The sequence below is a fragment of the Podarcis raffonei genome, chromosome 8 (assembly GCF_027172205.1).
Source record: "Podarcis raffonei isolate rPodRaf1 chromosome 8, rPodRaf1.pri, whole genome shotgun sequence".
Lineage (NCBI taxonomy): Eukaryota > Metazoa > Chordata > Lepidosauria > Squamata > Lacertidae > Podarcis > Podarcis raffonei.
Genome location: NC_070609.1, coordinates 90,801,500 through 90,827,967, shown reverse-complemented (window position 1 = coordinate 90,827,967; position 26,468 = coordinate 90,801,500). Strand labels below are relative to the sequence as shown.

Genomic DNA, 26,468 nt, shown 5'->3' with positions numbered 1-26,468 from the left:
CGGAGAGCGCTGACTTCTTCTTGTGAGCAATTGGACTTTAAAGTAACAACCCGTGAGTAGTACAGAAATTGGAATTGTAAAGAAAACTTTTATGAATTAGGCACGATCGGGGAAGGTGTAAACAGGAAGTCCGCCTCCCCTCCTTGTAAATAACTTAAAGCAAGGACCTGCTAACTAAGGTCAAGAGAACCCTTTTTTTTCCTTCTTTGGTAAAAGACTTTAATTTCACGGTTTGGCAGTATAAGAAATCTTACTGGAGGATAAAGAGCTGATTTTGGGAGTTGAAGTGTCACCCTCCTGGACCCGGGAGTGCTCCACGAGAGAGCCTGTTGATGAGGTACTGAAGAGTTTGACAGCTGTCAAATTAGCTGTCAAGACGGAAAAAGAGAACTTTGTTTCTGTTGTTTCTGCTGGTTATATTTGCTACAACTTTGTTATAATTTGTTGAAAACAAGGAAGAGCTGATACAAACTAACTTGATTTTTGGATTTGAACTGGAATGAATATCAAGGAACCAAAATCCCTCTAGAGGGGGTTTTGGGACATTACAAGAATGGCTGGAGGAGGGAAAATTCAGGCTGAATTGGACAGAGTATTTGTTCTCTTGGGAAAGTTACAAGGCCAAATCGATGTTTTGGCTACAAATGTTACAACTCTGGACTCAACTGTAAACAACATCATTGAAGTTGATAAAGACTTGAATCAGGAAAGAGAAACTTGAGAGCTTGGAGAATTTGGAGAAGGAGATATATGTTGTCCCTGAAGAAAAGGAAGGAGGAGCTGTAATTTTGCAGATGACAAAGGAGAGCTTGAGGCCTGACATGATGGCAACAAAGGAAAATAAAAATTTGATGTGGAAAATCTGGCCTGAATTGGAGACTGAAAAATGGAGAGATCCCCTTATGTGGAGATCTGAAAACCTAAGGATTACAAATTTGCTTAAGGTGGAAGTTGGAGCTTTGGGGACATTTGGACTTGAAAGGAGTAAGAAACAAAATTCGGGCTCCACTTTTAAGTATGGAGGTCTGGCTGGAAGAAACATGGATCCCGTAGGGCCAGAGCTTCTCCGAGATTTGGTGTTCAATATCAAGGACTATCAAAAAAACCGGCAGAGAGGAACTGAGAGAGAATTAAGAGCCTCGGATGTGAGATCTCCAGGCTAATAGTAGATTAAGACTGATGGACATTGGTCGGGGACTGAAACCGGGAAAGGGGGGGTGGAGTTTGGGAATCCAAAGGGTACATAATTATAATTTGTTCTGTTTTTATTTTGTTTTTGTTATGTGTATGAAAATTTGGGAAATGCGTGGAAGGGAATTTGGGTCGACTTTAGAAAAAATGTTTTAAGAATGAGTACTGATGTATAAGTATTGATGTTTAAGTTTGGATAAGGCAAAATTGGTTTTTTAGAAAATAAGGTTAGCAAAAATAAATTGAGGAAATGGATGAAAAAGTAAAATAATAATAGGTTAAAAATTACGGATAAGGATTTGCTGAATTAACAATTTGAATTGGAATACAAGAAGGGGAGGTATGAGGAGGTCAGGGAAATATGTTATTGAAAAATAAGTATTGTGAACTTTATGTGTTTTTAAACTTTTTTCCTTTTTCCTTTTTGATTCTTTTTTTATTTGTATTAAATTTGAAAACTTTAATAAATATATTTTTTTTAAAAAGAAAAACCTTCAAAGCAGTTTACAAAAAAGATTTAAAAAATAGAATGATCACTAAAAAGAATTATAACCATAATTTAAAACATACATAAAGTTAAATCCACAATAGACTAAAGCAAATTTGTTGGCACAATGTGTATGTGTATATGCATATGTATATATATGTATGTATGTGTATTTATTCATTCATTCATTCTATTAATAGGAAAGACTGGAAAATCAAACAATGTAGCAGTTTCACAATGTACAGTTGCATTTTTAATCCTCTCCTTACCTTTACATGAACCCGTGTATTTATATTATGTAACTTTTCATTTTATTTGTGGTTGCTGGACTGTAAATAAATTATATTTTATTCAAAAAAAAAAAAGAGATGAAGATGATGAAGAAGAAGAGGGCAGGAGATCCAATACTGGATCTCTTGCAACACAGCTTTTTTGCCCTGACCTGAGCTCCAGAAAAATAATAATTACCTTGGGAGGGGACACCAAGATTCTGCCCCTCCTAAATTCAAAGCGTAACACAGGCATTTGAGTGCCTCTGGGGAAATGGCCTCTTGTGAGGAAAGAGATGAGGTCAGGGAGGAGTGAATGATAGAGGGCATGGGAGGGCAGAGGACTTGGAATCATAGAATGGTAGAGTAGCAAGGGACCCCAGGGGTTATCTAGTCCAACCCCTGCAATGCAATTACTTGTTTCCATTGCACCTACCTGCAGAACTCTTAGCACTAGTTCCAACTAGGTCTCTTGCCTGGTAGATGTAGCAGCGCAACTGGAAATAGACAGGATCTGAAAGGAGGAAGGAAGAAAAAAGAACTGCACTTTCCTTTTAGTTTGGCTACAATATACCACCCAGACTTGCAAACAGGGATGTAGGAAGGCAAAGTTTTTCCATTTAGCTCTGTATTCATAGCAAGCCGCTGCTCATCTTCCACCAAAAACCTCGCTGCCTGTTGTGGTGACCTTATGTAATTGATTAAATAAATTGCACAAGTTATGTTGTCATTATGTTATTCCACCCCGTTCATTTCAATGCAAAGGAAATGCATTGCAAATGGTGGAGTGGGGAGCACCGTTCCAGACATGGGATGAATTTGCAAACACCAGCAATTTCTGCTCCTGCTTTTGTTTTTGTCCGAATTCTCTGCAAACTCCCTACTTGCTCTGTTAGAGAGTCTCCTTGTCCACAATATCATTCCATCTCAGGGGATGATTTATGCCCCAGAATGCTTGGGAGAACCCCAAGGTTTACAGAAATAGAAAAGAATCTTTCAAAATACAACCACCCCCCTATGGATGTGTCTGCCTCAATACAGCCCAATAAGTGCTGAGCATGCTCAGTGGCCGTGGAATGCCGAGTGACCAGTGAAAACGAAAAACAGAACAGGGAGAAAATATCCCCAAAGTGGCACAAACAAGGACACTCTAGGCATTTTGATCCATCAGAAGATCAGCTTTCAATTCATGTCAATGTAACTTGCATAGATTTAAAATACATCAAAATTGGTTTAGCAAACTGGTTTTGCATTTGCTCTTGGCAGGCACAAAACAGCCAAATGTCACAGCTGGAGGTGATCCAGCAGTTTGGCCAAGTCCTGGAGAAAGGGGAGAACATCTGGGAGGGGTAACAGCAGGGGCAGACTTTGGCGTTTCATATTTCAGCAGTGCCCTATGTGAGCCCAAAGTTCAGCACTGCCCTCCTCTCGCCCTCCGTTTTGCTCAATTCACTATGTTGTACTTGCGAGCCCTGAGTCACCCTCTAGGCTCAGCGCCTGGTGTGGTAGAACCAGATGCGCTGCTTTAAATCTGTCTCTGGATAACAGTCCTTTGTCTTGGATACCCCTAAAGCCCAAGCCTGGCTCATCATTTTACAGTTCCTAAATTCATGTTTTATTAATTTTTTTACTTACTTTTATTTTCCACCTTTCCTCCAAGGATTTCAAGGTGGCATACAAAGAAACCATGGCACGTATTCTATAGATTTATGACTGCTCCATGTAAGCTTTGAATGCACTATTTGCCAAAGAATTAATGATCATATTTGGGGAAATTTCTGGAGTTCAGGAATCAATGTGGGGTCAATCAGGGCTACCAGTGGTTTCTTTTCTGTCACTTTTCTTTCGACTTGATTCTGTTTCTTGACCATTGTATCTGTCATGGAATCTGATATTTACTTGTTATTTTATGTGCAGTAGGACAGCCTTCTTTTTCCATGTGCTCTTATTTGGACAAACTGTTGGAGAAAAGCAAATGCATTTCCTTCTCTTGAGTTTGTAGTTAATGCATGAATTGCTTTAAACTACAAGAGGGCACTTCGTGTGTAGCTATTTAGCCAACAGTGTTTGTAAGCCTCTATGTCCAACCCTAAAAGTTGTTTGTTCTTCTCTCCATAAAATATGTCTGCTGTTTCTCTCTTATATCCACTCATCAGGTAAATAGTTCCTGCATGAATAAAGCCTTTGAACTCCAGAAACTGTAAGTCATTCTCATTCACCCAAGCTGCTAAGGCCTGTTAACACAGACTACTCACTCTTGAACATGCAGAAGATAAGTGGGGTGTTCTTCTTCAGGAGGGCCTGAGAGGGAGCTTTTTCTGGCTCTTTCTCATCTTTCTTTTCTTCTTTCTTTCCTATCTCAATTTTCTTATTTTTCCATTGGCTTTCAATTTCCACACCCTGAAAAGAGATGACATAAAAAAAAATTAAATAAAAAAAAATGCCATAAGTGTACACTTTAAAAAAAAACCTGCTACCCATACAAATCATGCAAATAAAGCACAGGAGCACAATTTCTTTTATTTTGCATTTTTAAACATTGCCTTTTAGCTATTTTGCCAAATTTATTCCAGTTTTGCTAGTCATGGTATGTGTGTGTGGGGGGGGGAGGAGAACCCTGAAACCCCACCCCCTGATGACGGGAAAACTTCTTCTCTGACTTCTGAAATTTCAGCAGGGATCAAAGTATCTGGCTACCATTTTACAACATCCTTCACAATGCCCCAGAGACCTTGTGTCAATTGAGAACATGGTGTGTGTGTGTGTGTGTGTGTGTGTGTGTGTGTGCTTGTTGAGAAATAGTGGCCACACAAAAAGCAGTAGAGAATATTCAGAAAAAAATGCAAATCTTTTTCTACAAGGGTGGAAAAAGAAGAAATTCAGAAACACTTCTAGACATTTCAGCTTAACTCTGCTTGAGTCACACTGTGACTTATCCCAAGACTTCTCTGTTGAATTTTACTGAAATGAATGGAAGCTTCTGTCATGGATGCACTGAGGATAGAATTGGTGATGCTGCTATTGAACCATTTCTGTCTCTCTCCAGCAGTCAAGATTCAATTTAGGGCTCACCTGTGGAATTGGAACAAATGTCAATCCATGGAAAACCCATTTGACATTTGGTCCGATTCAGCTATAAATAGCATGTTTCCCTGGCGAAAGCGGTAGGACAAAAACACCCCTGCTCAGACCCTTGCCTACACATCATGAACCTGTGCCTAGAAATTACTTGGACGAGTCCTTTGAAAGCCAAAAGACTGACTTCGTGTCCTCTGAATCACTTGCCAGCTGTGCCACAGCTGAGGCAGAAGGCACCTGCCTTTTCTTACCAGTGAACCCTCCAAGAGAAAAATGGAGGCCACACCGCTGGGCGACATCGGGATGAGCTTCCTGTGCCAGCATCGCCGGCGAAAGATGTCGCTGGGATGCCGCTGCAGATGGAACCTCCAGCCATGGAGTGGGGCATATTCCCAAGTCTCTTCTTTCAGCCTTAACTCGGAGTGCTGCAGGAAACAGATGGAAAGAGAGGCTTGAAGTGAGCTGGAGAAAAGATAGTGATTAGGTCACCACATATGATCCTGGTATCAAGGCCATTTGAGACCCCCTGGATGGACTTGAAGCTTTTATGGGGGTTCACTTCAATGCTGATCATTAACAGTAACAATGAAGATTGTGATTTGATTTGGGGCCCCAGTTTAGACAGCCATGTGTGTTACTACAATTTTGACGCACACAATGTTACATTGCATTTCATTGTCATTGCGATCTATTTTGAGGCTTCATGTATGTTTTGTTTTTGTGGTTCTTAGTTGTTTTACTTAACTACACTGTTACTTCATATGTGGGAATTATTAAGGCCACATGATCTAAGTTTGGAGCATCCAGCTTAGACCTCCTTACTGGTAGGTATCAGGAATGTGCCCCCCCCCCCAGCACACCGAGAGAGTCAGCCTCGGAAGATGAGCTGAGTGAGGAAGAGGTTAACTCTGTAGCTGAGAGTCGTCTGTCTGATTTCTGAGAAAGCAGCCCAGGGCCCCTCCTCATTTCCAGGGAAGGAGTGTTTAGTTCCCAGGAGGAAGAGGAGGAGGAGTTGGATCCTGACCAAGACATTGCCAGGCAACCATCAAATAAGACTTCCTCTCAGGCTGGATCTTCGGAGGGGGATTGCATTCAAACCAAGAGTCCAAGAACTTGTAGGTTAGAAAATGTTGGTTAGAGAATGAAGGAGGGGGAAGAGAAGGAAGGCGGGATTTCGGTGTTCCTCCTGTTGGAGAGGGCAGGACGATGACTCGGACTGGAGCAACTAATGAGATCATGGCTGTCTGTTCTGCTCTGAATGTGTTTCTTTCTTTCTTTCTTTTTAATAAACTTCTAACAAACAGGAGAGTCTTCGCTGCTTTATCAGGCTGCTCGCCTGCAGAGGTCCCTATTAATATTAGTTAACATGGAGGAAGAAGAGTGATAACAAATAGTTTGGTAACCCTTCCTAGCAGGACAGCGTACTCTATGGTCTTAATCCCTTCATGGATTAATTATGTTGGTTATATGAGGCTGGACAGCAAGCACCCTCCCTTTTTACTAGCAGGCACCTCTTGAATGCCTTTTTATGTCCCTTATCTCTGTGCCAGTAATTTTAATAATCATTTTGTACCCTTTCCATGAAGTATTATATTTTATTGTTTTTATTGTTTTGTGGGCCGTGTCTAAGCTGCACTACCAGCCTGCCTGAGTGTCCTGTCAGTTGGCACCCCCCCCCAGGGGGTGCCAATCCCTGTCCACCTGGTCCCCATAAAAGTCCTGGCCTCAAGAGTTTGCTCTGCATTTATGGCTGACTTTTAATCCCTGACATTCTCTGAACAAGCCCTTGGGCACAACAGCTGTGAGCACCACTGCCAGTTACCAGCCGAAGGAAGGCGGCCATTTTTCCTTCTTGGTTCTCGCTGGCCAGGTTCCGGCAGCGTTTCCTGAGCCAGCGCCGCCGGCGGTGGGTGTGGTAGGTCTTCTCGGCTGCATTCCAAGAACGGGGGAACTCAGCGGGTGGGAGAGCAACGCCATACTCCCAACCTAAGGGAGGAAATGTATTCTCATGAGGCTCCAGGCAATGACCCCAGAAGATATACAGTCATTGTTCTCAGGAGTGGCTCCAGGGCCAAGACAAACACAAATGGAAAACTTGCCAGCATCGTCCACAGCACGATTCTCCTCCACTTTCCAGTCTTCCACAAAGAGCCAGCCTTGGGGGCACAAAATCTCTTCCTTTGGAGGGGCAGGGGAACCACTCTAAAACAGAGAGGGCAGGGGGCAAAATGGGTGTCTAAGCAGCAATATTTAAAATGTGCAGGGCATTGCAAATCTTGGGGGCTCCAGTGCAGGAGAGGGTTTTGAGGTACTATTGAAAGCCAACCTTTTTAGGCTTGAGGGCATGTTAGAATATTCGAGTGAGTGCCATAGCACCCCTGCCCTCACTGACCAGCTCTCTTCTTTCCCCTTGCCCAGTCCCTCCCTCAAGAGACAGAAAGAGAGTCAGTGTACACCTGCACGCACACACTTCACTTTCCCAAGGGATCTGGGTAAAAGTTGGTTAAGGCAGAATTAACCTGAGACTTTAAAAGCACCTAAAGCTGAAAGAGAAACTTCCTAAGCATTTTTCAAGGGAGGAAAAGATATTCATCTTCTCCATCTAATGGCTAAAGGGGCAGTGGTGGTGCTTGGAGGCTTTGGGGCACCAGGGGAAGACCACAAGGGTGCCATCGCATTCCTGGGCACCACACTGTTGGTCCCTGAGTCTTTTTTCAGATTATTGACCCCCAGCCTCAGGAGGATATGAAATTTAGGAGTGATGGTGGTGTGTGTGTTCCTGTGGTATAGAGGTATCCTGCTCAGTAGTGTGGCAAGACTCACTCAGGGTGTAGGACAAGGTGAGGTTCATGCTGGACACAGGCAGGGTTCCAGCTGTGCTCTGGGAAACACAAAGCTCTAGCAAGGGACAACCTGAGCCCATTTGTAAAGGCAGCAGCAGGTGTAGTCTAATTGCTAGCACCATCTGTGCTGCAAGAGGCTGCCCTACTTAAAGGGGCCCACCTGTCCCTCGTAATCTCCTACTGCGAAGGAGCCAAGGAGGACCCAGTCTTCTAGGGTCTTATACAATGAAGTCCTTGGAGTTGGAGGATGGCAGAGACATATCCTTGGGCTTGGGGGTGGCACTGGCAGCAATGGTTCTGGAGCTGGCCCTGCATGATCCCAGGAATGGGGTGCTATAGTATGTGTGCCTTGCAGTCTCAAGGAATGTTCTGTGGGGGTGGGGGGTCTCCTTCTTCTTTCGGAAGTTTCCCCCCATTTTGGATATGGCAGGTTCTGACAGGGGGGAATCTACGGGGAGAGCATCTTCCAAAGGTAAGTTTGAAAACCACTGGCATCTCCCAAGGATGTCCAAGCCTCAGAGGGTCTGCCCTCAGTCCCAGGCTGAAGCTGTCTGTCCCTCCCCTCACTCACAGCATTGCTATAGGGGACTGGGGCCGGTCTCCATCGACGCCCAGGTTGCCGGATCTGGTTCTCATACACTTCCTCCAGCACTTCGGTGTGGTTTGTCTCTTTGTCCAGCAAGAGCCTGATCAGATGCAGAAGGGGCAAAGGTCTGGTATGTTTTTGGTATGGTGTGGTTTATTTATATACTGTTTAGTGACCCAAGGGCCCCCGCAGGGTGAACCACATGAATACATTGCAAAAGGAATAAACAAAGTTTGTATCTACGTAATCTGTGTAGACACATTCTATTTTAGAATCAATGGAGACCGAGTGCTTTTCCCCAGTATGTAGTCCATGCGTCACTGAGATCTGTTGCATATTCTTTGCCCTTGAAAAGTGATCCTTGAGAAACTGGTTTCATTCTGAAAATGAAAGCTAATTGCAGACTGATTCTCCTTTGCCCTGCTGTGGGCCTATTTGAAAACAGAAGTCGGTGGTCCTGGCTTTGGGGTGGGTGTATCCACACCTACCCAAATAAAATTATTATCATTACTATTTATTAAATTTCTATACAGTGGTACCTTGGGTTACATACGCTTCAGGTTACATACGCTTCAGGTTACAGACTCTGCTAACCCAGAAATAGTGCTTCAGGTTAAGAACTTTGCTTCAGGATGAGAACAGAAATCGTGCTCCAGTGGCGCGGCAGCAGCAGGAGGCCCCATTAGCTAAAGTGGTGCTTCAGGTTAAGAACAGTTTCAGGTTAAGTATGGACCTCCGGAACGAATTAAGTACTTAACCCGAAGTACCACTGTACTGTCCTTCATCTGAAGATTACAGAGCAGTTTACAATCATAAGTTTCTCTGGAGAGAGGGCCAGAGCCATGTTTTGGAGCATGTTTGATTTCTGTTGGAATTCAGGTTTGGGCCTATGGGAGAAGAAAGACCCTTTTGGAGTGGCAATGCTCTGAACCCCTCCACAGTAGGCTCAGGTTGTTTATATGTGTAAATAAACCATATATCACGAAGACACCACAGTCTCTGCTGTGCCTCATTTCCAAATGGAAACACAAACCCTGGGGAAGTGCCTGGAACCCCTGGAATTTCACGCTGCTGTGGAGATTGGGGTGGTGCATAACCATATAAAAACAGAAAAATACATACTATAATAACAAACAAAATCAATAACCTCCCTTCACAGACAGTTACTGTGTTTTATTAAGCATTGTGGATGGGTGTCCACCAATTATTACTTTCTTCTTCATTCACCTGGGGCATGTGCAGTGATAAAAAGGCCTGGATAACCCAACCCAAAGAAGGGGGCATCCAACAGCCCCCCCGCCCTTGTGAAGGGCAGGGTCCAGAATCACAATTTAGACTGAAAGCAGAATGCTGAGGACGAGCGCGAATGATTCCAGACCATGTGTCTGCAACCTTAGTCATCAGATGTTTCCTGCCCTTCCTCTCAAAGCAGCCCAGCGTGGCAAACATCTAAATGTTAAAACATCTCAGTTTAAAATAAAAAATAAAAGCACATTTAAAGCATTTAAAAACAACTGAAAAATATTTAAAAGCAACAGCATGCCCTCACAGTTGCTAATGTCAAGGTTGTCATGGCCAGTATCTATCAACCATCAAATGCCAGCGTTAACAGGAAGGTCTTTAAATTCCTCTTTTTAAACACCCTGTTTTAACATTCTGTCTCCCACTCCCCCATCTGATGGATTGTTGGTTACTGAGTCCCCCCTGCTTTGTTTTAGGCTGTCATTTGCACTTTAGATTCTACTGAAAGCTATTTTGATGTTTTTTCTAAGAAAAGTGTGGCATTTAGAAAAGAAGAACCTTGTAAGTAATCTTGAAATTATTATGCGCACACTCACCTTCTCTGGGGCTCCACGACCCACTCGCCATCCCACTGCCACCCCACAGGCGGCTGGAACTTTTCTTTGGGAAGGCTGACCTTCCCAGTGACATCTGAAAAGGCAGGGTGCTGCATCAGGTCCCTGGTCCCCCATATTCCGTGGGTCTTCTTTTGATTTTCATACTGCAAGCATGAGAGTTAGAACCATGGTTATTTTCATCCCCCTCAGGGCAGCACTCATGGTGTCTATCAGCACAGCCAATTAAATGGCCCAAGCATAGTCCAGAGAGAGAGGTCTGGAGGAAGGGGGCCATTGCTCAGGGGTAGAGCATTTGCTTTGCATGCAGAAGGTCCCGGGTACAAGTCCCTGGTATCTCCAGGTACGGCTGGGAAGGTCCCCGGTCTGAGACCATGGAAAGTCACTGCTACCCAGTGCAGGCAGCCATGAGCCAGATGGTCCAAAAGTTTGACAGCTTCCTACAGTCTTAAAAACATGCTGGTGAGCAAACTGAACAAAAATACTCTATGAGAAAGGAGTCTAAGGAGAAAGCAACAGAGAGGTTATGTCTTTTTTTACTTCAGGCTTTGTACATATCATGGAGGCATTCAACCAAACATACAGAAAAAATTATCTCAGAATTACACAGCCAATCAAAGCACATGATGCCTCAGTGATGTCATGCCACCCTCTTTGCTTGTTAAGCAACACCTCCACCTGTTTCCCTCTTGGCTAGCTGACATTGACAAAATTAACCTTGAAATTACAAACGGAATGATCCTTATGACTGCATTTCCAACAGTGCCTCCCCCACTCTCATACGGCCCCCAGCATAAACCTGTGAGGAAAGGTTATGCTAGGAGATAGTAACTACCCCAAGGTCACTCGGTAAGCACTGTGGCTCAGTGAGGAGGTGTCTCCTGGAATCAGGTTGAAACTGGACCCTTCCCATGCAGCTGCCTGGCTTGTCTCTCACCGTCTCAGCGTAGATAAGAATTCTCCCTTCACAACATTTCAAGAACTCTGCACTATCAGCCAGCTCTCCAAGCCACATTCGCACCCGCAGCACAACAGGAATGGGAGCTGCCTTCCCTTTGTTTTGTGCACTCTGTGGGATAGAAAGGAAAAGAGTTATGCATATGCATTCCTTCCACCACCATCAGGACGGCAGATATAACAGTGGACACAATGGCTAGATGAAGGTCTACCAGGCTTAGGTGATGCTTAGGTGGGCATCCAGTAATGTGGAGCCATATGAAGAGTCCTTTTTGGCTGATGAAGCTGGTTCCTGTGACACAAGGGCAGTAATGTAAGGAGGAAAGAAAGCACAACAGGCAGGGCTAGAGGAGCGCCAGCAGCTCCCTTGGGCAGACTTGGAGGGGAGGGCATGAGATGCTTGTGGGTACGGTGCCTCCTGGGTGACCCCAACAGCTTTAATTCCTATGGTTTTTGCTAAGAGAATTGGCAAACAAATGAGCCAAGCTTCATATATCTTTCTATTTGTTATTTTAATTTTATTTAAAGCATTTGTGCTCTGCTTTCCAGACAAAAAGGACTCCTAGAATGGCTATTGTAAGACCAGTAAAAACAAAACAATTCCAGCCTGCAAGCTTACAATCTAATAGACACAGCAGAAAAGAAAAAAAGGAAAGAGGAGGGAAGAGGAAAACAAGCAAACAGAGACTCCATTTCCAATGTCAAAAAGTAGTTATTTTTACCTGCAGGAAGATGGTCTGGGTTTTGCCACACATTCTGCCCCTGGCATGGGGGCCAGCTTTGGAGAACATGATTGTATGAGACCTGACCCGGGTGTGGGCCACCCGCTTGTCATCACACAGCATCCAGATCATGACATCCGGCATGCTGATCTGGGCCTAAGGGCAGCAAGGAGGACAGGGAGCCAGAGGTCACTTACTGTGGTCGTGTTTGTACTTATAACACTTAGGGTATGTCATATTAGCAGCCTCAAACACAGCGCAGTTGTTTCCACCCTGAATGTTTTCAAGTCACATTTGCATGGTGTTGGTCACATCGGAGAGCATACCTTCCAACATTTCTCCAATGAAAGTAGGGACATCCTAAGGAAAAGTGGGATGTTCCAGGATCAAATCAGAAACTGGGATGGCTTCTCTAAATCAGGGACGTCCCTGGAAAATAGGGGCACTTGGAGGGTCTGAGAGAGTGAATGGGGATGTCTTCACCCAACAAGCATGACCTTTTGGCTCTTGCAACCCCCTTTCCCCAAACCCCTATTCATGAATCTGTCATCTGCGTATGTGCTCTTCTCTGTGGATGCGCAATGACTGTCTCAAATGTACACACCATTCTTAAATTGGAGGTGAATGCAGCTTAAGTTTGCTAGTTGGATAGAAGCTGGTTTGAGGGGGGAAACACATTAGATAACAGCATTTGTCAAGAAACTATAGGATCGCCATGGATTGTGGCTAACGTCATGCAACTGTGTCTTTAACTAGCACTAGGAGTGCACGAGATGTGAAGAAGATGCTATAGCTGTTCCGCTGGCTACCAGCTGGTTTCCAGGCACAATTTTCTATGTTATTACCAGTCCTTATTTTTATCTGGAAGCCGCCTTGAGTCCCCTCAAGGAAAAAGTTGAAGTAATAATAATAATTTATTATTTGTACCCCGCCCATCTGGCTGGGTTTCCCCAGCCACTCTGGGCGGCTTCCATAGAAACCAAAAATACACTAAAATATCACAGATTAAAAACTTCCCTGAAATAATAATAATTTATATTTATATTTATTTAAGTATAAATAAATATATCAACAACAACATTTTATACCACGCATATTCTGGGTTTTTTCTTCTTCTGTTCCTTTTGTAGCACTATAGTGCAAGAGTGCCCCTGCAGCCAGCAATAATGCAGAAACACTGGGGAAGCATCACATAACAACCAATAAACTGGAATGATGTGTGGATGTTCCAGTATAAATCTACCACTAATGCACTATTGTGGCATCCATTACAGGATGTGCGATACACACACAACACCCCAAGCCTTCCTTCTCCTTTAAGGCTCAATGCAGAGCACCTTTGTCCAAGGAACATGGGGGACTATCCCAGAAGCATCTGAGAAAAACAGTCCTTGAGCTTCCATTCCTTACAAGAGTTGTCCCCAGGAGGTACCTCGGAAGTGACTGAAGCGATCCTGTTCAGCCAGACCTCTGCTTTGGCAATCAGTTTCTGCAGGGGCGTCTTCCAACTTGTCTTCTCTGCTGCCTTGCTGGTTTTCAGGAGGAGTTGGCTGCGCAGCTTCCTCAGCTGCAGATCCAGCATGGTAGGGACTGTTGGGGCTTCCCAGCCAGGAAGAGGTCTCCTGAGCATGGAGGAAGTGGAAAAAGTTCAGTGCTCCCCGTGGGAAAAGAGGTGGACAAAAGCCATTCATTGCAACTGTGGCTCTGGGGGCAGAACTGAAGGGAAGGTAAAGAATGGACACTACAGTAGTGGCCAACATTGTGGAAACCTTTAGGAAAAGTTATATATGAAATGCCCTTTATCATGGTTTTCTGTGTATAACATCTTTTATTTTGGCAATAACTTTTGATAGGATAAAAGTAATGCAAATTTCTAATGATATATAAATTTATGGCATTCTAAAAAAGGCTTATGGTGTGAGTCATCATACCTCAGAAATACATATTTTCCAAAAAGTTCCCATGGTTTTGATCACTAGTGTCTCTTTCTCCTGAGTACTGAGAGGCTCCAGGTTTTGAGGGGACCTTCTCACCAACTACTCACTGCAAGCTAGGAGGGGATGGCAGTGGGTATATTAAGAGAAGCTTGGAGCCAGTGGAGCAGCTGAGGGACTCACTTTAAACATTGGGAAATTTAAATGCACCCACTGAAGAAATAGGAGATTCAAGTGTTTGGAAGTAGTTGCAAGGACACAGAACATGCTTTTGGGATGACTAGTGCCACTTTAAAGTCTCGCACTCTCTATAAAAGCCTGGTTTGGGGAGGGGACACCTTCTGTCTGGGTGTATGACCTCCCCTGCAGACCAGGAACACACCAGCTCTGCGGCCCACTCCCCTGCCAGAACTTCCACGGCCTTCTTCCCATTGCTCACTTGCAGTCTTCCACCAGTTCTTTCTGGAGCATTTTCCAAACAGCACCCACAACTGGGTCTTTGGGAGAGCTGATGGCTTTAAGAATGTCCAGGTTCTTCTTCTGTTAGGGAAGGAAGCACATGGTGATGGCTGGGCAGCCCATAAGCCAAAACCAACAGCATATCATAGTATAAAGTAGTTATATTCTATGTGTCTTCTACAATAAATAATAATAATAATAATGTAAACCATCTTGCTAGGTGAATATGGGCCCTGAGAAGAAGGGCAGAGATGCGTTACATTACAACAACAACAATACAAATAAAAGGATGTATCCAGTGCTATTTCTACTCATAGTAGACCCACTGAACTGAATGGTCATGACTAAGGTCCCATCCACACCATTCATTCAGAGCACAATGACACCACTTCAAACAGTCATGGCTCCCCCCCCCCCCCCGAGTCCTGGGAGAAAGAATTCAAGAGTGTTGAGAATTGTTCAGAGAGTTCATTATAGATCATTTCCCAGAATGCCTTAATCTTCGGGCACGTCCACCAAAGGTGAAAAAATGTACCTTCCTTTTCTTTACATTTCCAACATTTATTATCAGGCAAATGGTAAATCTTTGCAAGCTTGACTGGGGTTATGTACCACCTATAAATCATTTTCATAATATTTTCTCTTAAGGCATTACATGCCGTAAATTTCATCCCGGTGGTCCACAACTTTTCCCAGTCAGCAAACAAAATATTATGACCAATGTCCTGAGCCCATTTAATCATAGTTGATTTAACCGTTTCATCTTGTGTATTCCATTTCAGCAGCAAATTATACATTTTTGACAGATTCTTAGTACTGGATTCTAACAATTCAGTCTCCAATTTTGATTTTTCCACCTGGAAGCCAATTTTACTGTCCAATTTAAACACTTCATTTATTTGGTGATAGTGCAACCAATCTCTCACCTTCTCTTTTAATTTCTCAAAACTCTGCAATCTCAGTTTGTCCCCTTCCTTTTCTAGAATTTCCCAATATCTTGGCCACTTCGACTCCATATTTAACTTTTTAACTGCCTTAGCTTCCATTGGCGACAGCCACCTTGGGGTTTTGTTTTCCAGCAAATCTTTATATCTGACCCAGACATTTAATAGTGCTTTTCTGACAATATGGTTTTTAAAACTTTTATGTGCTTTAACCTTGTCATACCACAAATATGCATGCCACCCAAAAATATTGTTAAAACCTTCCAAATCCAAGATGTCTGTGTTTTCAAGAAGCAGCCAATCTTTTAGCCAGCAGAAAGCTGCCGCTTCATAGTACAATTTAAAGTCTGGCAGGGCAAACCCCCCTCTTTCCTTTGAATCCGTTAATATCTTAAATTTTATTCTGGGCTTCTTGCCCTGCCAGACAAATTTAGATATATCTTTCTGCCACTTCTTGAAACAATCCATTTTATCCATTATTTGTAATGCTTGGAACAAGAACAACATTCTTGGCAATACATTCATTTTTATAACTGCAATTCGACCTAACAAGGAAAGCTTCAAATTTGACCAAATCTCCAAATCTTTTTTCACTTCTGTCCAAGTTTTTTCATAATTGTCTTTAAATAGGTTCACATTCTTAGCTGTCATATTTATACCCAGGTATTTCACTTTTTTAACCACAGTCAACCCCGTCTCATTCTGAAACCTTTCTTTTTCAACCTGTGTTAAATTTTTCTCCAATACCTTAGTCTTTAACTTATTCAATTTAAATCCTGCCATTTGACCAAACTCTTGAATTATTTCCAAAACTCTTTTCGTACTAGCTTCTGGCTCTTGTAATGTAAGTACTAGGTCATCTGCAAATGCTCTCAATTTGTATTGTTTAGCTCCGACCTGAATCCCTTTAACCAGCTGGTCCCTCCTGATCATATTAAGCAAAACCTCCAGGACCGATATAAAAAGTAGTGGGGAGATAGGACACCCCTGACGTGTCCCTTTTTCAATCTTGAACTCTTCTGTAACCACATTATTTACAATTAATTTTGCTTTCTGTTCAGAGTATATTGCACCTATACCATTTTCAAACCCTTGGCCTACCCCCATCCCCCGGAGGTTCTTCAACATGAAACTCCAAGATATATTGTCAAAGGCTTTCTCAGCGTCCACAAATATCAAAACAGCCTTGGTATTTATATTCACTTCCAGCTTCTCCAAAATGTCAATTATATTCCTTACGTTGTCCGACAAATGCCTTTTCGGGAGAAAGCCCGCTTGGTCCCCATGAATCTCCTCCATCAAAACTCTTTTCAATCTCTTTGCTAAAATATCAGCAAAGATTTTGTAATCCACATTTAGTAACGAGATGGGTCGGTAGTTCTTAAGTTGGGTCTTTTCAGTCCCTGTCTTTGGTATAAGTGTAATGTAGGCCTCCCTCCACGTATCGGGTGCCTTCCTCCCCTCCATGATCTCGTTGCAGACTTCCTTCAAAGGTTGTATCAACCCTTCCTTCAAAACCTTGTAGTATTTGGAAGTCAGTCCATCAGGTCCAGGTGATTTGCCCAACGTCATGCTTTGAATGGCATCTTCTATTTCCTGTGCTGATATCTCCTGGTTCAAAATTGTCTTACTTTCCTGCGAAATCTTTTTCAGCCCATTTTTCTCGAGGAATTGTTGTATGTCCATTTCTTTCTGCGGCCCTTGTGTATACAGTTGTCTAAAGTAGCTCTGAAAACAGTTCCTAATTTCCACTGGGTTACATATGTTCTTTCCTTCCACTTCTAAGTTTGTTACCGTGTTGAGTTTTTGTCTCTTCTTTATTTGCCAAGCCAATAACTTGCCACATTTATCTGCAGATTCAAAAGTCTTTTGTCTCATTTGTTTAATTTTCCATTCTATTTCTTGATTCATCAGTTCCATATATTGTGTTTGATACAATTTAATTTCTCTTAAAGTCTCTTGCGATTTTGGCTTCAATCTTAGTTTCCTTTCCCCTTCTTTTATCTTTTCCAAGATTTTCTCTTTCCTCTCATTTTGCTTTCTTTTCTTTAATGAATTTTGTTGTATCAAAAACCCTCTCATCACGGCTTTACTTGCGTCCCATACTATTCTTTTTTCTACTTTAGTCCTTAAGTTGATTTCAAAATAATCTTTCAAAGTTTTTTGGGCCTTCTTGCAAATCTCCTCGTCTCTAAATAAGGTGTCATTCATTCTCCATCTGAAGGAGCCAGTTGTTGTTTGCTTCATCACCATCTTAACTGCATTATGGTCGGAGAAGGTTTTTGGGCAGATTTCCACTTTCTTTATGTTCGACGCCATACTGCTAGTCACCCAAATTTGGTCAATCCGTGTCCATGTCATTTTGGCTTCAGAAAAGAAGGTTCCCTCTCTTTCTAATGGGTGTTTTGTTCTCCAAATGTCAATCAAGTCCATGTTGTCAGTCATTTCAAAAAAAGTTTTTGGTAGTCTTCCGTCTTTTGTGACTACCTGTCTTTGTGCTTTGTCCATATTTGTTGAAACTACTCCATTCATGTCACCCATCATGATTAAATTGTAATCCATATAGTCCATCAAAGTCTCATGCAACTTCTTAAAGAATTCTGCTTTCCCTTCATTTGGTGCATATATTCCCACTATCAAAAATTTTTCTCCTTGAAATTGAATTTCAATTGCCAAATATCTTCCTTGGTCATCTTTAAAGATTTGTTTCGGTTGCAAATTTTCCTTTGCATAGATCACCACTCCTCTCTTTTTTACTCTGTCTGAAGATATAAATTCTTGTCCCAATCTCTTATTTATTAATAATTTTCTATGTGCTCTTGTCACATGAGTCTCTTGTAAACAAATCAAGTCCAATTGGTCTTTCTTTAAAGCATGAAATATATTTTTTCTTTTTCTGGGATTATTTAAACCGTTACAATTCCAGGTTAGAAGTTGCAAGGCCATGATGGGGTTATTTACTTCCTCCTACAGCTCCCTGTTGTTGTTCGTCTTTTGTCGGTGGTTCCGTGTCCGTATCTAGTGGTCCCTTGCTTGAAGGGTGTCCTTGTCCTGGAAACGTCTCTTTCTGTAGGTCTTCTTCGTGTTCTCCCAAGAACTTGTCTTTATCACTCGCTGTCTTTATTCTTCTTTTCTTCCCCTTGTATTTAAAAGACAAGCCTTGGGGAAACTCCCACCTGAATGGTATGTAGTTCCTTTTCAGCAGTGTCACCAAGTCCTTGTAAGGACCTCTTGCATCCAAAATACTTTTGGGGATGTCTTTAAAAATCTCAATGTGGAAATCTTCAATTCGAAGGGTTGTTTGATAGTGCAACCAGAGGCCTTTCTCTTGGGCATTGTCGGCCAAGGGGTGTTAAAGACGGATATAACTTTCTTTATGTACGCTACAACAGCAGCTAGAATACTCATTGCAAAGTACTGGAAGACACAGGATCTACCCACACTGGAAGAATGGCAGATGAAGGTGATGGACTACATGGGCTTGGCAGAAATGACGAGCAGAATCCGAAACCAGGGAAGAGAAGCGGCGGAAGAAGAATGGAAAAAGTTTAAGGACTATCTAAAGAAATACTACAAAATTAATGAAAGTTAGAATGATGTTGGACTGGAAAGTAAATGGTTACTATTAGCAATGGTTAAGACAAGGAGAATAAGGAAGATTAGCTTAAATTTAAAGTAAAATAAGGGAAGATTTGCTGAGTAATTGATTAGAATTTGGAATACAGAAAAGGGAGGCATGAGGAAGTCGAGGAAGAAAGGTTTAAGAAATTAGGATATGAAATGGTACTTGTTTTTTTTGTTTTGTTTCTGTTATTGTTTGTTTATGTATTTGTCGCTGTTATGTATTGTTTGTGTGATTATAAAAACTGTTTAATAAAAATATTTAAAAAAAAAAAAAGAGAATTGTTCAGAGAGCACCCCCTTTCACCCTAAAAAGCTACAATCCTCAAAATGGTATAACAACCAATCCCTTTTTGCATGAGACTCTGGGAATCATAGGAGACCCCCAGTCCCATCCAAGCTATCAGTTTTCAGCACCCTTCACAAACCACAGCTGCTAGAATTCTTTGGGGGAAGTCATGAGCATTTAAAGTGGTATAATGGATCATTAAACATGTGGCGTGAATGTGGCCTAATTTAAGTTCCTTAATTCCAAAGGGTCAACTCTGAGCAGTGCCTACTTGCATACAGCCCAGCAGTCATTGGCCTGTTTCAATGCTTTACCCTGGCTTTTCACACTGGAGGTGCATATTTTTAGAAACCACTGCATTTTTGTGGTTGTAAGTTGTTTTAAACTTCTTTAACACCATGTTTTGTTTAATGTTTTAACTCACCCTGTGACCTTAGGGTGAAAGGGGGTAAATAATAGTTATAATAATGATTATAATAATATGGTCCAGAATCACACTATATCTGCTCTGCTTCTTCCTTACAAGATTGCCAGTTCTTCTTACTAGGTTATCGGCACCAGGATTTGACCACCTCTGCCAGGTCACTCTGTCCAGAACTCAGGAATCTCCTGCACCTGAGCTGTGATAAGCACCCTATGAAACAACAGTGGGACTTCCTGCCCCCCCCCGGCATATGTACCCTCATCTGACGGGGCATGTGCAACCTGCGGCTTCTTCTGCAGGGAAACTGTCACTGCTCTTCCCTCTTCAAGCCCCTTCTGGCTCTAGGAGACAGCCGGGTGGGAGATGGCAGGGATTTGACTGCCTCGTCCCTCACCTGCACAGCCTCTTCCTCTGCCTCTGACACATCCTGCATGTCTTCCTCTGTCTCTGACCCTTCCTCCCCCCGGCTTCTGTCTCACAGGCAGTGCCAAATCCCATAAATTGCTGGCCCCCTCTTCTGGGTCAATTCCCTGGCCCCTTGCCTCCACCACAAACTGCTCAGAGCCCTACCAGTCCCTGGCATAGACTAGAAGACCCTCGATGTCACTCTCAACTCTATGCATCTATGATGCATGGAGATAAGGCAAACCAGAGGCTATGGACATACCCTCCATGCTCAGAAACACTATGACGCTGGCACTGTGGGTGGCGGCTTCCATCATGCAAGGGGTATATAATTGGCAGCCGTTGGAAATGAGAAAATAACCTGGGATACACATCCCTCTTGCACACAGGCCATTCCACCACCCTGTTAGGTGGTTCATCCCAAACATGCCTGCTCCCTCCAATCACTGGTTCCTGGACTTACCAGCCTGTTGTGAATGAATAGCATGGCGTTCATACTGGCGATTCGGTAGCTAATGTTCTCCCAGAATGAGGTGATGGCAACCATGGGCTTTGTGTCATACCATGGCAAGTAGTAGTAGTGGTTACCTGGAAAGGAATTGCCTGGTTTTGCACTGGGTCTTGTCTTGTCATGAAGCTGCTTCATGAGCAGTCAGACTATTGCTCCATCTAGCCCAGTGCTGTCTACTCTGACTGGCAGCAGCTCTCCAAACTTGCAGACAGAGGCCAGCCACTTGAAAACCTTTGTGGTGTGGCGGTCAGACCAGTGCTCTCTTCAGCTACAAAGCTAATTGGGAAGACAACAAAGAGTCTTGTGGTACCTTTTAAAGTGCTAACAAGTTTATTGTAAGCTTCCATGGGCTATGCAGATAATGGATGACTTATGCCATAATGAACTGGTTAACTCTTGATGGTGCCAGAAGATTCTTTGCTCCAAGACACTAGCATGAGCACTGCTCTGCAAAAAGTTTATTCGGTGAACTTCTGTGTATCGGTCCCAGCCTCCAACCTTCCTCACAAGACTGTTGTAGGGATACATGGGAGAAACCATGCCTGAGCCCTTTGGAAGAAGGACGGGATTAAGATGCATGGAGCGGGACGCAGGACACACGACACTCATAGCATATGCTCTACCCACTGAGCTCCTGTACCTTCTGCCTCCAAAGAGTGTTTCCCTTCACAGTGAATCCTTTCTTTTCCTGCCCACCCCCATCTGCCACTTCATTTCCAGGCCCAATTCAAGGTGCCTGTGTTAGTGTGCAAAGCTTGTAAATGATTTAGGCCCCAAATGCCTGAAAGACTGCCTCCTTTGCTACAGATCCTCCCAGGTGTTAAGCTTAGCAGAGAAGGCACCTCCTCACTTTCGTAGAATCATAGAGATGGAAGGGACCCTGAGGCCCATCTAGTCCAACCTCTGCAATGCAGGGATATGAAGGAGTCCCTTACAGGAACCAAACGAAGCTTTCCAGCTCCCTCAGAGGTTTGGGATAGATGGGTGTGATGGCCTAGGAGAGGGCATGATCTGTGGTGGCCCTTAAGTTGTGGAATTTCCTCCCCAGAAAGGTGTGTCTGACTTCTTCAGTATGCAGCTTTTACTGAATGCTGAAGATGCACCTCTTTACCCTGGTCTTTGGCACCTGAGATGTGTATTTTCAAGACCCACCCTATTTTTGGGAATGTAACATGCTTCAACTGTTTTTAATTCTGAATTTTAAATTGTTGTAATCCAGCCTGGGATCTGCTGGTGAAGGATAACTAATAAATTTCATCATCATCTCTTAGTCACTTGCTCCTTACCATCATACACAGCATGGCTGTACTGAGTGGTTGAGGCAGAAGGTTTGCAAGTCCCATCAAATTTGTTGCCATAGTTCCCAATGCTGACCTCAAACTGGATCTGTTCCTTGATATCAGCCAACATAGTAGCTGAATAAAAGATGACACATAACCCATACCGGATTTGAGGCAAATAGCGCTGCAGAAACAAACAAACAAATCTGTGGAACTGGCACAGTAACAAATCAACCTCACACACTTTGGAACTCCTTTTGACATCAGACAGACACCCTCACTGGACTCTTTTCAGCACCTGTTGAAAACATTTTATGTTTAGACAAGCTTACTAAAATATGTAGTATGTTGACATCTGTTTTAATCTGTTTTTACTTTATCTTGGAATTTACCGTAATTATCCTTTGGATGTTTTTTATTAATAATTTTGCTGTTTTATTCTTTTTGTAAGCTTCTTTGGATTCCTGTACCCAAAGAAGTATACAATGTTTTTGAAATAATAAAAAACGGTTATTATGAGAAGGAGGTCTTGGCCAGTATCTCCCACGCATCTGAGTACAAAACTATCTATATACTTATATATAATATAATAATCTTGAGAAGCAATTGAAGTGCCTACAAAAGATCCTCAAAATTTTATCAGAAGAAGAACCACCACCCTGTTCTTACAGTGGCCGACGAGAGGCCCCGGTGGAAGCATGCCAGCAGAACTTGAGCACTCCAGTCTGGCGCAGCTGGCATGGGAAACCCTCCCGGTCTTCTTGGCCTGCACCTCCCATCATCCTTGGCCACAGGCTGCGCTGACTGGAGCTGATGGGAGTCCAAGAACACCTGGAGGACCCAAGTGACCCAGTGCCTGGATGGAACTTGGGTTCTTCAAGCTCTTGGCCTTGCACTTTCCAGACAGCAGAGAAGGCATGCCAGGTGGGCAGGGAATGACAGGTCAACAGGCCTTCTCTTGCTGCATGGAGCTCACAAGCAGATCTATTATGTTATTCATTTACTAGAATAATGTCTTTCTGCTAAAAAATATAGGAAGCAATCACTGAAATATCCTGGTCCCAGAGTTTTGAGGGCCCACTTGAAAAGTTTAGGCCAACATTGTGAATTGGGCCCAGAAACAAAATGGCAACTGGTGACACTGTGATAATACTGTGGTAATATGGTCCAAACATCTCACACCACATAGTCCAGCTTCTCCATTCTGGGCCATGTGAAGTTCCTCAACATCTTCCAAAGACAAAGACAAGAAAGCTTCATCTGTAACTAGATAATAAAGACTGTTCCTGTTGCCAGCTGCCTGAATCCTGTGTTTCTATGATACTACAGTCTTCCAGGAGAAACATGGGAAAGTAAGAAGGGAGGAAACAACTACTGCTCCTGCAAGGTCCACATCTTCAGGGTCTTATGAAACACCCCCACCCCACCCCATACTCCTGTTTACACATGGCAAGAAAATGTTACCTCCATTCTTGTAATATATTGTTCAGGAACAGCTTCTATTCTTTGAACGGGGTCCGGATCCATGTAGGTAATCAGCTCCACTAGGACTCTTCCCCGGTAAATTATCCCTTCCTTCTAAAAGAGAAGAAGAGTTCGGGTTAGAAAGAGCAAAAGAACAGACAATGATGAGGAAGAATTGAAAAGACAGAGCAACATTGTGATGTCTGTGTTACCCTTTCCTTACACTCTTTAGCACAGCCTAAAATAGCCCAGCTCGGAAAGAGTGTGCACATTCTCAGTGTTAAGAAAGAGACCCTTGGAACACAAAAGCTTGTTCTTGCCAAGGTGTACATGAGTGGTACTTTACACCGAGGAAATTATCTCTGATAAACCCTATTCTTTCTCCTTCCACATTTGAGAGGCTGTGGTATGGTTGGTGCATACCTCCACATGCCCCAGGGATTGGGATTGCCCCCAGGGATAAGGCTTTTGGAAGCTCGTGTGCCCGGAGACCAGTGAGGCTACTGGTCAATGGGTACATCCATCTCTGACACTGGTCGTGTTAAATATGTTTCTGGATAGAAATTGATATCTTAATCACAAAGAGCGGCTGTGTCATTCACTCTTGGTAATTGTTGTAGCTCAGCATTAGAAAACTATTTTAGGTTTGAAGTGTTGGTGCCTTGCAGAACAATCACCCTCTTGCCACAACTCCTAAGAAGTTGAATGGACAACCAAGAGACAGACTTACACTCCCAACATTCTCTAAATTGTCCTCTTCGTTCATGAGCTCTGGTGGCGTCCTGTAGAGGGTCACAAAGCTTGGCCCGAAGCACGGCAGGAAGCCTGGGAAATTCTCTGGAACCAACAAGAGCTTGAGGGGAGGAAGAGTCTGTGCACCACCAGCCTAGTCACAAGGCAAGGCAAGGTGGCCAGTTTTGGGTGCTCTTCAAGAGGACATCAGGCAGATCTGATCCCCAGGGCACAATCCATTGGGAAGTCTTCCTGCATAATCTTCCACTGAAACCAAGGAAGCTAAAAGGCAGCAGAGGGCTTAAACCTGGAGCTCTATGGGACTCCATGCCTCTGGGGTTGAAGACCAGGGGAAGGAACTGGAGGCAGCTCAATACTGGACACCACTACCCAGAATCCTCTTGGTCCTTGATATCATGTGATTGTATAGAGCCAATCCCGTAACACTATCTGCTCTAGAGCATGCCCTCCAACAGTTTCATTCCCCAAATCGGGACATCAGGAGGGGTGCAACTTCCAGTCCGGTGCTCTGGCAATCATCTGGAGAGTTGGCAGAGTCTTGCCAAAGTACTGGACCAGAAGACACTTTGGCGTGACCCTGCTGATGAGTGCCAGAATGCACATCTTTAACAGGACATTCCAGGATCCAAACAGAAGCCAGGATTGCCTTCTATGATGTGGGATGTCCCACGAAAGAAGGTATGGTTGGGGGGTATGATATAGCTCTAAGACAGGTGGGGAAACTGTGGTCTTCCAGATGTTGCTGGACTTTGGTAATATGGTGCCTTGAGTGAGGACAAAATTTTGTGCCTCCATCACATATTTCATGTTTTCGCAGTAATACCTTTTGGTATAGGTGCTTTTTAAATGGATCTTCTCAGTAGGTACCCGTAAAAATAATGGTTTTAGTATTATGACTATGGCTATTATTTTCTGCCCCCTTGGCTGGGCACCCTGTGTGGGGAACCAACCGCACTGCCCTAAAACCCAGTGCTGCTGGGCTACAACTTCTGGCATCCTTGCCTGCTGGCCATGATGGCTGGGACTGAAAGGGCATGCAGTCTATTAATACCTCCATGGCCACAGATTCCCCACCCAGTCTCTAAGAACTGCTAATCTTCCTCATTCTGGGCGACTTGGTCACCAGGTGGTCCCTCCAAGCGAACGATTATCCTTCTCAGACTCAGGATCTGGACCTCACCTGCCTTTGGCTCTGAGGGGGACGTAGGATAGTGTGTTCCCACTATTCCAATACATTTCAATGGGGCTTGCACCAGTGCACAGCAAATGCCAGAAGCCCTGTGACCTGGGAGGGCCCAAGTCCCAGGCCGTCCTTTGAATTTCACCAGAATGCAATATGATGTACATGCAACGGGCATTGCATTTTGGGCAAATTAAAATGGTGGCTATAGCAGTAAGTCCAGTCACACAGCCTTGGAGTCTCTGACAACAAAGCCAGGAGGCCATCCCCTGTTGGTGCCTGCTGTCCGGGATGCCTGCATCGCCCAGCGAAGGGCTTGCTACCAGTGGGGAGGGGCCATGGAAGGCACTTCCTCCAGGATCTTCTGAAACCTGGAACCAGCTCTGCTTGCATAAGATCAGAGCTTGCACCGGAAGATTGTGCCTTATGCTAATTGAAAGGAGTGGGTTGCTGTCAGGTGGCCCAGATTTGCAGGGTGTGTGTTTGTAAAGAATCAAAGCTTGCTTACTTCCCATGTCATTCCCAGCTGAAGAGATCTGGGAAAGGCTGAGAAATGCCATCCCCAGAACACTGCTATCTTCATTTTGTTCCCTAGAAAACAAAATAGAAGGCTCCGTGGCAGCGGGGAGGGGGACACCCCTCCCCCCAGTGGCACTCCAGGTCTCTTCCTAGCCCCTGGACCTCTTCTCAACTGCACCCCATCTCCCCAGAACAGACTCCTCACTGCTCTGCTCTGTACCCTCTCATGTGCCTCTCACTTGCTTGGCTGGAGGCTAGAGCAGGGCATCCATGTGCAGAAACCTTTGACCTTTGCATGACTGGAAAGCAGCAATATATCTTGGACTGGCAATGTCTTTTGGGGGCATAGTATATGGCCTAGATACTGTCCCGCATTTGAGGTGCACTGGCAGCACTCACCCATCAAGAGCACTGAGTTTGATTAGATCACACATGGAAGGCATCTGCAAAGGAAAAGGCAAGTTGGTAAGGAAACCTCTCTGCATCTGTGCTCCATGGACCACCTAAGATTCCATCAGCATCTCACATGACCAAATAACAGAGCCCAACTTCAGTCAAAGTAAGTTAGAGATGATGGGCTGTATGATTAGTTTTACCCAGCTCAGGGAACGAACTTCTCATGCTCCTAATGCCCATGTGTCCCAGAGAAGTTCTTCTCCAGCTCAGAAAATAAAACAAGCTGTTAGGCATGTGCAG

At 43.7% G+C, this 26,468-nt stretch overlaps 1 protein-coding gene across 1 annotated transcript in view; it reads right to left on the bottom strand.

Annotated features, from left to right (window-relative positions):
* FER1L5 (fer-1 like family member 5) overlaps positions 1-26,468 on the bottom strand; it is a 90,135-nt gene that overhangs the window by 34,656 nt on the left and 29,011 nt on the right. Inside the window, exons 15-31 of the mRNA XM_053401966.1 lie at positions 26,172-26,215; positions 25,762-25,844; positions 24,051-24,157; positions 23,321-23,434; positions 21,863-22,040; positions 20,529-20,653; positions 14,363-14,463; positions 13,422-13,611; positions 11,990-12,145; positions 11,248-11,379; positions 10,293-10,456; positions 8,440-8,554; positions 7,125-7,227; positions 6,848-7,011; positions 5,277-5,450; positions 4,203-4,347; positions 2,384-2,461 (exon numbers count right to left, since the gene is read on the bottom strand). Of these exons, the coding sequence (XP_053257941.1) occupies positions 2,384-2,461; positions 4,203-4,347; positions 5,277-5,450; positions 6,848-7,011; positions 7,125-7,227; positions 8,440-8,554; positions 10,293-10,456; positions 11,248-11,379; positions 11,990-12,145; positions 13,422-13,611; positions 14,363-14,463; positions 20,529-20,653; positions 21,863-22,040; positions 23,321-23,434; positions 24,051-24,157; positions 25,762-25,844; positions 26,172-26,215 (2,173 nt within the window). The remainder of the gene's footprint in view (positions 1-2,383; positions 2,462-4,202; positions 4,348-5,276; positions 5,451-6,847; positions 7,012-7,124; positions 7,228-8,439; positions 8,555-10,292; positions 10,457-11,247; positions 11,380-11,989; positions 12,146-13,421; positions 13,612-14,362; positions 14,464-20,528; positions 20,654-21,862; positions 22,041-23,320; positions 23,435-24,050; positions 24,158-25,761; positions 25,845-26,171; positions 26,216-26,468) is intronic.